This window comes from Zonotrichia leucophrys, chromosome 3, assembly GCF_028769735.1.
Source record: "Zonotrichia leucophrys gambelii isolate GWCS_2022_RI chromosome 3, RI_Zleu_2.0, whole genome shotgun sequence".
Lineage (NCBI taxonomy): Eukaryota > Metazoa > Chordata > Aves > Passeriformes > Passerellidae > Zonotrichia > Zonotrichia leucophrys.
Window position 1 is genome coordinate 82,373,254 of NC_088172.1, and position 12,525 is coordinate 82,385,778.

Here is a 12,525-nt window from a genome sequence, read left to right on the forward strand (position 1 = left end):
TAATTACACTTGGACTGTCAGGCTCTTGGTATTGCAAACACAAGGTGGTAGTGTTTTCTTACAGGATAAAAAGATAAAACAAAGGGCCCTCCTTTCTCAAGAAAAACTTTTTTAGATTGACTGTCCTACAAAATGAGAAGGCAAAACCAAAACCAACAACTGGCAGAATGCTTTCATTTCTCTGCTTTCCAAAGGAACACAGTTCCAGAGGCAAGAGAAATTGTCTTTTAGAGTCAAAAAATATTTAGCAAGTCATTATCAGAAAATAAGTAAAGCTACTTTATTAAAAGAAACTAGAAGACTTGTTGTCTATAGTCTTTTGGGAATAAAAGGCCAATTATTTATAGCAAAGTTTCCAGGATGCATGAACCTAATATCTAAAGCTGGATATGTGCTGCCACACATAAAAATAGTACAACCAACATTTGGCATCTATCAAGACAGCAGTCTACCCAAAGGAAAATACTTGGAAGTATGAAAGAGATGAGAAAATTAAACAACAAGGGTAGCAAAAGAAGCCTTTTCCATCCTCATTGGGTCTTCATATCAAAAGAACTACTGTTGGAAAATTAAAAAAAAACTAAGCAAAAGATTCTGGTGCTGCATATTTTCAAATAGCAATCACAGAAAAAGTGGAGCAGCACCCAGCTATGAGCTGAACTTTGCTGACTCTGCCTCAAGTCAGTTCAAATGAGTGTGCTCTCACACTGTGAAAGAGATTATGAGATCAGGTCCTGTGACCAATCTAATGTGATAAACCAACTAAAAACTCCACTGTTAGTTAAGCCAATGTAAATAAATATTCTATCTGATAACACTTAGGGTTATACTGAAAAAAGGTTATTTTTGAACAAGAAATTGAAAGTTAAATATCAGATAATATGTTGAATTACTTTTCCATTGCAGTTAACTTGAAAGATGAAAAAAAGATCTACCTACAAAATCAGACTTACTGTTAAAAATGTACTTTTTACATGAATGTTTTCCTGGCATACCAATTTAAACCAGAGCGTTTGAAATAGCTGCCAAGTAAAATGAATTATCATTGAATTTATGAGGGCTCAACTGTGCCAGGTCTGCATATGCTGGGTAACAAATAATTTTCCTTTCTTTTTCACAAAAGCTTTGCTCTAAAGAGTTAGTTCAATTTCAAATTTCAAAGTTATTTTTTTTTAAGTATATCAAGACTTGAGGGTCTGCTAAACCAGAAACTGTTATTCATGTAACTGCTACAACTAAGCATTGTAATTGTACTTCACATACTAGTCCTATTAATGTCAGCTCCACCACTTAATGGAATTCCTCTGAGACTAAGCATGGTGCAACATAAGACTTAAGAGGCAAAGGCAGCCTGCAGAATCCCTAAACTGATCCTGCAGCCTTTTTCCAAATCACCAGATCAAAGGAGAGCTGATTAATCACATTTTTAAAAAATGCAAAACATTTAGATAAAGTAGTTTTCATTCATTTCATGCACAGTCTCTTTAATTAGAGAGAAATTCCAGACTGCTCTTAAGTCACCAAATTCACAGGACTTGCAGACTTTGGTACCACCTGTTACTGACAGGAAGTGCATGCTCTGAGTCAGGCCTCTTTCTCTATTCCTTCCCTAATGCCAACCTTTATGTTTGTCTTCTACAGACTATGCAAAATCTGTGATTAACCCCAAACATGTCCTACCTTTAGCTCCTTTTCCTGGAGTAGCTTCTACAGTAGTTTTGCCCCATATAAGTATTATCCCACCTGAGTCTCCAGTGAGCACATCACCATTTCCCAAGAAAGCCAAACACTGAACAAATTTGGGTTTCTCATATTTCTGAAACAAAATAAGCAAGAGAAAGGGATAATTGCTCCTACTTGTTACATAATTAGGATAATGCACCCACACTCTTAAACCCTGCATACACATAGGCAGAATTTAGCCCTTTTTTGTATATTTACCTCTCTGATCAGACAGTACACAGTAACAACAAAGCAAATGCACAGAAAATGTGATTTCCATTGATTTAAAACCATCCTGGTATCAAGATATTATTACCCCAAATATCCCTTGCTTCCTTGATAATGAATTGCCACTCCAGGTCCAGAAAAATATATGAGATTTGCCACATGTTATTATGGTATTTGCATCAGTGGGATGGAATTCCACAGCAAGAACAACTTCATTTGTAGTCTGAAATAATAACAGAAATAATATTTATTCAGATAGGACATTAGCTACTAGAAACACATGTAAAACCCCAGTTTCAGAACAGAGATATGTAAAACTAGATAGCTCATTGTATGCTTGAAAGTTTTTTAAAGTTTTCTGTGCTAAGTCAGCTGTCTGAATGACTGCACAAATAATTTTATATATATTGATTTTTCACATACATAACAGATCTTTATTAAACTCTGGTACACAAGTTAGGGTTTTACATTCCCTTTTAAATCACAAAAAGCTTCTGCTCTCTCAAATAGCTAAGACTTCTGCCAAGGAAAGTTAATAATGTATAAAAGACACTTTTTTGGATTGAAAGCCCTGCTTAGTTTTTACACAGACTGCTTGCTATTCTGGATAAAAAAGCTGTGACGGAGGCAAGTAAGACAACGATTATATTGTAGGATTATATTCATCATTCTCTTTCTGAAATTCTGTAAAGATTCTTTTGGATTCTTTGCTTTCCTTTCCTCCTCACAAAGAAGAAAATGTCTGCATAACTCAAAACTTTGAAACATAGAGTCCCACCTTTGTATTTTTACTGGCTTCATCTACTTTTACTGAATTACCAACATCTTGAAGTATTTCATATTTTACCAATAGATTTTATAAACATAACAAACTGACTGGTCATTTACTTAACTTCTAATATATACTCAACCAAACTGTCTTTGAAGACAGTTCCAATCCCCTGCAGGCAGTGGCTACAAAACAAGAAAGTAAATGCATTTATTTCTACAGGATTTCAAAAGAGGCTGCCCATGTGGGTTGTGGAGTCTCCTTCTCTGGAGGTACTGAACATGTGCCTGGGCAGGATCCTGTGCACCCTGCTCTAGGGGAACCTGCTGGAGCTTGGAGCTTGGGCACATCATCTCCAGCAGTGCCCTCCAACCCCAGCTGTTCTGTCATCTGTACATAAGGGTGCTGTTAAACCACATCTTTGAGAACAACTTCACAACTTTTGGCTTACTTTAAAAAAGAATATTTGTTGTTGTTGTTGTTGTTCTTTATAGCCATATTTATTGATTTATGTTTCTCAGAGTTTTCACAAGAGCAAATCTGCCACGTCAAAAAAAATCATTTGGAATTTAAGGACTGAAAACCTTAATGAAGTTCAGATAAGAAACAGCTTTTGTTTTGCATCCCAGCTCAAGGGATGCAACTCTGCTCACACCATCTTCTGTGGAAGGTGTTTAAGATACTGTAAGACCAAGTCCTAGATGTGAATAAGTTCTGAAGGGCAAGCTGTCCCTGCCAAATAATTTTTAGCCAATTCTGAAACATCAAGGAACTGCCCTGAGTGAAAAACAGTCAAGACATAACGTCAGTGAACGGGAAATACAAGGCATATGCCAAATAGTTTCACATAAATATCAAAAAGGAAATGAAAATACTCTTATAGAATTAAACTTGTAGAAAAAAGCTTATATTTGTCAACATAAGCTAGAGAAAACAGGTCAAACCAACATGATTTACCTGAAATGGCAAGTTTGGAATGATATAGACATATATGCTTGTGGAGCATGACTTCTAAAAATAGACAAATACTCAGTTCCACATGCATGAAATATTTGCTTGCTTGATACTGGAAGCACAAAGGATTGGGTATTCCCAGGGAAATCAAGTTTACGTGAGCAGTGAGTGCAGCATCTCTGAAAACATCTCAGTGCTCTGAAATTTGGAAAGTTTCAAAAAGAAACAGAAAAGCAGACATGACTGAAATCCACAAAAGTACTCAGGACTTCAAATGAGAAGAGACACATACTGAGAATCAATAATTGGAATTTGATTCAGACAAAATTGAAATGTGGAATGTTGAGAAATAGTTCATTTTTTTAAACAACTACAGACTGAATCATCAGTTTAGTTTCTTTAAGTTCCCAGGATTTATTTTTCTTTTAAATTAAGAAACTATTAGACAATTGCTTTATTTGCATTGGCTTTTAAGGATGGGTAAAATGCAATTCCAAACCCTTCAATATTCCAACCGCTTCCAATAATCAAGTTAAGAATACATTTCTGTGGAACCCTTAAACAACCCACCAGAATTACACAGCTGCAGTTTCCAAGTAAGATCAAAAGCATGTCTCACAAACTTGTATTTATGGGAATAAAACCAGTTGTATTTCAGAATGTTCATGTGCAAAAATTACCTTTATCTCTGCTATTTTTGATTTTCTCTGCCAATCCCACACAGTAAGCATATGCTCGTTAGAGTCATCAATTACACACAAATGAGTACCAGAATCCTAAGGGAAAAAGAAAAAAAAAAAAGTACTGACAAACAGGGCAGGGAAGAGGTATTTTAAAAAATCCACAAAGGTAGAAATATAAATTAACAAAGTCCTTTTAAAGTATATACAACCTCAGTAAATATAGGGAATTTACCTTTTTTTCTTTCTTGAAAACATAAATTTTTGTCTTTCTTAAAAGACATAAATTTTTGTATAATCTCATAAAAAATGATCATGCTTCAAATAACACTCTAGGAAAGCTTTAAAAGTATTTTACCAAGTCTTTACTCTGGTTTTGTTTGTTTTTATGCTGGGTTTTTTGTTTGTGGTTTTTTTTTCCTTGTTTGCAATTTCACGCTGACAGCAAAGAGATTTCTATTGCTATTCTTATAAATATTTTGTTTTTTCTCAGGTCTCAGAGGACAGACACACAGCTCCACTTGTGGTTTTTTTTCCTAAATGCCACCATCACATACATACAACTACATTATCAGATTCTGCAAACGTAATTTTTTCCTTATGGGTCATAAAGCACCAGCAGTTTTGTCATGTGGTTGGTAAAACTGCAGCCAAAGTAACACTTTCTGAACAAAACAGTGCTTACAGAGGAGGTAGAGCAGCATCTTCAGTACGAAATAACTGAAACCACTTATTTTGAGCAACTTCACAAAAAAATGGTAAATATATGGCTACATGTAATTAAAAGAACAGAGAAAAATAAATCTTAAAACTATACTTAAAACAGCACAAACCAGCTGTTTAAAGGACATTTGTAGAAAGATTTGGAGGAGACTTAAATTATCATAAAGTTGATTCTTGCACTTCATTCTCTAACAAATTATGAAAATAGAAGTGGCTAAAGCCATTATTCCCAAGCACTATTCTGAGCAGTAATATGCAAATATACATGTGAATTCTTGGGTGGGAAGGAACCCTGAAGACAGCATTGGCACTGTACACAGCTCTTGGGGGGGGGTTAATAAATCCTGCGGTAAAAACATAGGTCTAGATATTGCACACAAACTGTTTCAGTCTAGTGAGCAATCATGTGAGACTGTAATAAGAAATCTAATTCAGTTTCAAGTGCAAAACAGAATGAATAAAAACTAAAATCCAGTCCCCAAAAAATTCCCTGCTTTTAAAATGACAGAATTCTCTTATTCACACTGAAAAAGATCTCTCTCTCCAAGTATGTAAATTTTGTTTGTTGGAGTGACAGGAATGCGAGGACTCCTTTCACATTATTTACTGAAACACAAAATGTACTATAGCTAACACAGCAACATTTCAATGCTATGAAATTTCTTTCAATTGCTTTCTTTATTCCAATTGCTAAGTGAAACTGCAGCAAGAGAGTGCAGGAATTTCTTTTCACCAGGTCACCCAGAGACACAGCTGAGTTTCCATTCTGGGAGGTTCCCAGAAGCCAGCTGGAGCACAGCCTGAGCAGCCTGCTCTGACAGAACCTGCTGCAAGCAGGACAGTGCATGAGGTGATCTCCAGACATCCCTTCCCACCTCAGCTGTCCTATAAATCTCTTCCTCTATTAGCAAAATATCGCAGACATTGTTTTTCTGCATTTTCCGTTTTTTACTTATATTAATTCCTCTTGATGGAATGCAAGAATCCAGCCTGGGTTTCCAGGAGGTCTGATACGTCTGTCTTTTGGCAAAATGCAGGGGCAGCTTAAAGGTTAAAATATGCCCATATTTTACAAAAAAAACCCCAAAAACAAACCCAACTAATTTCCAAATTTGAAATGAGAACTTTCTGAATGGCAAACAGTGTATCTCCATATGCTACCAAATTTTCTTGATAAATTCTATGGGTCCAGTAACAAAGACCTCTATTTATTTTCTGTGTAAAAGATGCGGCAAAAGAGTGAACAAACTATTCCTCGGGAAAAATAGTACAAGACAATGTGAAGTTTTGTTTTTTTTAAATTTCCTGTTGGTGGACAAAAACCTACTCCAGCTGTGAAAGCAAAAAAGTTAACCCTCCTATCAGAACTCACTAAATTTTGTCTTCACAAACCTCACAAACAAATTTGTTTTTAACATCAAAATAAAAAGTACCAAGCTCCTCACAAACAAAACCAAACCACCAAACCCAGCGTGGACTTCAATTTCTACTTAAGGGCTTGTTTTGCCTGCTATTTATTTTTCGTGCTGTTTGGTTTTACATGTGCCATTTCCTGTTTTCCCAGCTGTCAGCTGCTTTTATAAAGTATACAGAAACTTCAGTGACACACTTCTAATACTGAAAGACATATAGATAACCACAGGGAGAACTTTCAGAGGTTTTCTCCCCATTTCCATAGGACCTGCTGTGGAACGGCATGGTGCCCATCTTACCGCTTTGGAGAAATCCAAGCAGCCCACTCCGCGCTCAAAGGTGCCGAGGCCGATCACCTGCAGCGTGGCCAGGCTCACCGAGTCCCACACTCTGACATGGGGCTGCAGGGGCTGCGTGGGGAGCAACAGCACACACAGGTCACAGCAGGGACACACAGGCTGCTGCCTGCACTACAAACTGCAGGGTAAAGGCAGGGTGCTGGTCGTGCTGCTGGGCACTACCCTCAAAGCCTAAAGGGGACAGTCAGGCAATGCTGTTCCTTATGTCTGGGCTACCAGTGTGGCAGTGGTGCTGTCGAGGCAGCAGAGTGGCTTTTGGTAGTTGTGGAAATGCTTTAACCAATTTAAGGAAGTGAACAAATAATGGAAGAGTCATCTTGCATTTCAGACCCCAGATTAGTGATATTATGCAACAACTGAAAATAATAATCAAATCTGGGCTTATATATATAAATTAGGAAATAAAGAAAAGAAACAAAGCCTGGTGCACTGAGCCTTTCAACCACACCAACCAACTCAATGAAAATGTCCATGGTTATATTTCATACAACCAGTATCCCACACTAGCTTAGAAACAATCACTAACTAACAGCATTCACCACTGAAAGTGACAAATCTTTGTACTGATGGAAAAACAAACCAACCAGCTCTAACAAGATTCAGAAAATGCTTAGTGGAAATCATGTATACAAAACCACCCATATAAATTTCTTACAACATGTAAAAAATTAAGCTGAACATCTGAAAAAGAGTTATATTTAACAGGCTTCTACACTTCATAGCATCTGCCTTCCCCCCCCCCCCCCATAACTTCATGAAAATAATCCAATTACTCAAATTCTGACAGAATTATGCTAGAAGGTGGAGTGCAGCATTTAAATATACTTGCTCTTAAATGAGCAAGTTTATAGGAAAGTTCGGCATACTTTCCAAGAATTCTCAAAGTTGGTTTCCTCTTCCATGAAGCCTTAAGACTATACTGACCCACAGAACTGGGGATTTGCTCTCCCTTGGGAGAACACATATTGAAAGTAACACAACAGAAGTGATGTGGCCTTATAAATCAATTACAAGCTTCATATTTGCTTGCAGATATGGGACTTTATGAGCTTCTGCTCTTTTTAATGTATGGTTGAGTGTTTCTGTCACTGTCTTTTGCTAGAGATACAGGCTGTTACCTGAGAAACTCAAAATACCTCAGTAAAAGCAGTGCTTAATATAAACTGCAGACAGAAGGTGATGATTAAAAAACCCCAAACCACTTTTTCCTGATTTTCAAAACAAGACACTACTGCTCAACAGCTCTATTACTTACCCTTCCATCTTTATCCACTCCAGCTAACTGTCCTGTTGCAATTCTAATTTTGTCTGGATGAACTGCAAGACTAAGACAGACAGAAATATGACTTGCTTTTGCTGCCATACGTCTCCAAAACTGAGAGGTGTTTTGTAAATTTTTTATTTGTTTCTCAACAAAAGCCCATGAAGACACTTATGATTCTAAATCCCACTTCTAAGGAGACAGCTTGAATGTTTCTCATCAGATATTTCATTCCACGCTGAACTGACTGCTTGCTGACACACGACCAGGAGTGCCAGAAGAGCCACCTCCACGTGTGCCCTGACACATCTCAGGTTTGCACTACACTGGGAGACCACAATCTACATGGTCTGTAGTGAACCTCCTACACATGGTTATGTGCCATAGTTATAAACACTACAGTGTATTTTATGCCTGAACCTAGAGATGTCATGAACCTGGGGGGAAAAAGGCAGAAAAGTTGTCTGAGGGCTTGCCTGTGCACCCAGGAGTCAAGGATGATCACCACTTGAAATGAGTTACTGATGCAATTGTACTAATGCAGTGTGGTGCACCACTAGTGGAAGTAAAAATGTGTCCTTGCTTATCACATTTTTCTTTGAAGCTCATGTGGCAAAACAGATTTCAGAGAATACATCCTCTCAGTCCTTGGGATTTTTTGATCTATATTCTTAATTCCTTTCTCTGTAAAACTGCAATGGTGAAGAAAGCCATTGAAAGATTAAAGGGGCCCAGGGCAAACCTGAAGATGTCTTAATGACAGACACCAAAAAATTTTCAATTCAGTTCAATTTTCTGAATGAAAGTGAAGAACACAAACTGGCAGCATTCCTCCCTCAGGAATCAATTACACAGACAAGAGAAGAGAGCTTTAGATGTCAAATTTTCTCCAGTCAGGTATGCACAGTAGAGAGTTTATGTTCATCATTACATTATGTGCACTACACTTCAGACTGACCTAGCAAATTCTGTAACTGCCTGACACAATGACAATGGCTTCAATTTTCATTCTCTAGGGGTTTTTTTTGCAAACTTCTTTCTGATTTTCCTGACTCTCTTTATACTTGGGTCATGTATCTTTTACAACATGAGAGTATGACTGCTCATTTTTCAACACTGTTTTCTAGTTCTCCTTTAAGATTGCACTTTTGCCATACTGTCTGTAAACAACTGATTTAGACTCAGGCTAACAGCAATTTTTAATTTCTGGGACAACTATTTGGAATAATTTATGCAAAGATCCTTTTTTCAAACAGGCACTCTTAGATTGTATACATATCCCCTGCTTTACATGTAAACCAGACATCCTAAGCTAGCATGGACTGCTCTAACACCATTTGTTTGTGCTGTGTTTACTGCAGTGAAATCTACTGGGACTGATTAAACAGGAAATAACTACAACTACGGTGACATTCATTAGCTTGTACATATAGCAGGAGAGGAAAAGAAATATTTCTGCATTATTACCCACACACATAGATGCAAATGTTGTGTACTAACCATTTAACACAGTCAGTGTGACCCAAGTAGTGCCGCTGGGTTCTCTCCTCGTAGTTAAACAGTACCACCACTGAGGCTATGAAATACACAATTTCTCCGGTAGGAAGGAGGTAAACATTGGCTCGACAGTCTCTTCCACGATACCCATATCTATATTTCTTTTAGTTAAGGATTTCATAATCACTGAATACCAGAGAAAACCTAACCAATGCATTTATTTTTTTCCCCTTAAAGGATTCTTGGGGAGCTCTCACATCAGCAAACGCTCCTTAAGGTTTTCCCTCTGGAATTACAACACAATTTCACTAATACGGTTTAAAAAGAAAACAAAAAACTCCCATACAACTGTACTTCAAGAACCCAAATTCCTCAAGAAATTATGATCACTGATATTAAAAATAAAATATGTTAGTAGTAAAGCAAAAGCAGAATTGTAAAAATTTTCATGTGAAATTTCATTAGGTAACAGCATGACTTGCTATTCTAATTTAACATTTTTTTACAGCAGCAGAGCTGTGTATCAGCAGCCTGGGCAGCAGATTGTTGCTTTCATTTGGCCTGTTAAAACAATTCCTGATGCCCTACAGAAAAAGGCAAGCTTCTGCACAGCAGCTGCCAAGTTCAGGAGAGATTTCTTTACACTGTTTTAAGAGTATTTTTTAAACAAACCAAACTTAAAAGGAATTTACACAGTAAAAAGTATTCTATCCAAATCTACCCAAAATGTATAAAATGTATGTTTTCTGTAGGAACATGGACAGGTCCTAATGACATTCAGAAGTTTTACACACTGTGAATGAGCCTTGGTTGGCACTGATCAAACGTTATTACAACTAGTTATTTCTTTGGAACAGGTGCAGTTCTCCTCCTCTAGACTATTAATGTGGCTGCCTGCCTATATTTCAGTTCCCTGGGTCACCAGGAACAATTAACATCATAACTCAGACTTTAACATCTAACTGTGTAGCCCCAAAATTATTATTTTCCTGTTATGTCGTGCACTTTAGAGAGGTTTCCACTTCAGTGCCAATTAATACACCTGCAACAGCAAGAAAAAGATGGGAAACACATTATGCAGCTTTAGCTAAAGGATTCCAGCTTCAGGTCCTGGTGAGTAAGGTAAATAAAAAGAAGTGAAAGGCCCATGTGGAGAAAGCTGGATGGATGAAGATGGCCCTTCCTCATAAATGAAGGCTGGTGCAGTAGTTCAGATTTGGGAATATCTAAACTGGTATCTCCTAATCTCTATTCTCCACAAAAAGGGCTACCTTTCTATCAAAAATAGTGCTGCACCCCCAAAAACGCCCCACTGCACTACCCCACTACCCTTACTCTTCTGCAGTGCCACCAGACCAGAGGAACACTTGCAAAACAAAACCCATGCTGTAGCTAAACAATAGTTCAAAGAGGGACACTGCATTCAGCTGTCAATTAAACCCTTTGGAGTGTGAAAAATAAAACAGATCCATATCTTGCTGCCTTCCCTTAGCAGGGCAGAACACAAAGGCTCCTCTGAAGCAGAGATTATTCACTGGCTTGCTAAGCAAACAATATCCAGAGCAATGCTGGTACAACACAATGCTGAGGGCAGAAAGAAAGGATGCCTCTGCTTCTCCTCCATTACTATTTACTTCTCCACTCCATTCCTCTTTCTTCTTTTAAACTCCTTTAAAAGAAACCTCCAGAATGCCCTTTTACAAAAAATAACAAACTAAACTGAACTTTCAAAAGCAATGGGCTACAAACCAATGAAAATATTTTTTCTATCCTGAAGCATTAAGAATGCTATTTTAAGTACCTTCTCAGAGGAGAAAGGCAGATTTTGCTCATCTGCTGTACACAATGGGGAATGTATTGATAAGGATTTAGTAAGATTGACATCTCTGAACATTCATCCTAGAAAAGTACTAATGATTTACACAAACACGTCTTTCCAAAGCATAAGTCTTCCATGCTTAGCCAAGCTAGAGCTAAATACTTTGGCACCCACCACTGAGTTATGACATTCATGAAACTGTGAGGGAAAAAAAAAAATTACATTTTCTCAGTACCTTCCTTTCTTTTACCCCTCCTACAAAATTAAGAATCAAAGAGTGGCTGCATTTTTAGAAGCACTTTTTTTTACAAACACCTAAAGGAACCACTTGTTTTGTAGGACAATTTTTTTTTGCTTTCTTCATTCTCCATTCCAGACTATCTTGAGTGAAAAAAAGGGGTTGTTGCTCCACAGCATTTCTTTCCTGCTCCACACATGCAGAAGAAAGCAGCATATACAGCGCAACACAACTAATGCAACAAAATTAATGCAATAATTGACTGTATCTCTTCAGAAAAAGGGGTGACACAATTTTGATGCTTGATTTCCACTGAGTTTCAATGTGAATATTTCAGTGAAACTGATGATTAAATCATGGAAATTACAAAATAGTTGCCTTGATATTGTGATTATTTCTCACCAATTACAAGAACTGTTTTTGTCACAACATTTGATAAGTTTAAAAACTTTAAGTTTCGGGGCTTTTTTGTTTGTTTGTTTGAAATGGCTAAAAATAGCTACTGCCCTCAATGAAAAGTGATCTACCGTACACCAGATTTCAGCAGTACATTTACAACTGTCTTCAATTATTCTTAGAAAGAAGTGCACTACTGCTAAAAATAATCTCATAAAACAGAGTCTGAAATACCCTCCTGAAATTGAGCTCCTATACACTGGGAGAAAGAATTACAAAGTCACTGTCAAAAGCTGCACTGACTGTGACCTCTGAAGCTACTAAATAAGCCAATTTTGCTATTCCTAGGAATGTCAGATATGCTTTAACCAGTTCTGAAGTGCAGTAGCAAAGATTGCAGTACTAAGCAGGGATACTCAAACTAAATTATTCAACTTAAATGATATCACTCAGGAACCAGACACAG

General features: G+C 37.3%; 1 protein-coding gene across 7 annotated transcripts in view; it reads right to left on the minus strand.

Annotated features, from left to right (window-relative positions):
- The window catches only part of EML4 (EMAP like 4), a 147,284-nt gene that overhangs the window by 21,231 nt on the left and 113,528 nt on the right, over positions 1–12,525 (minus strand). For all 7 annotated transcript variants that reach the window (XM_064709006.1, XM_064709007.1, XM_064709005.1 and 4 more), the window contains 6 exons: positions 9,610–9,759; positions 8,104–8,173; positions 6,789–6,899; positions 4,354–4,449; positions 2,039–2,173; positions 1,681–1,816 (listed from right to left, as the gene is read on the minus strand). In XM_064709006.1, the coding sequence (XP_064565076.1) occupies positions 1,681–1,816; positions 2,039–2,173; positions 4,354–4,449; positions 6,789–6,899; positions 8,104–8,173; positions 9,610–9,759 (698 nt within the window). The remainder of the gene's footprint in view (positions 1–1,680; positions 1,817–2,038; positions 2,174–4,353; positions 4,450–6,788; positions 6,900–8,103; positions 8,174–9,609; positions 9,760–12,525) is intronic.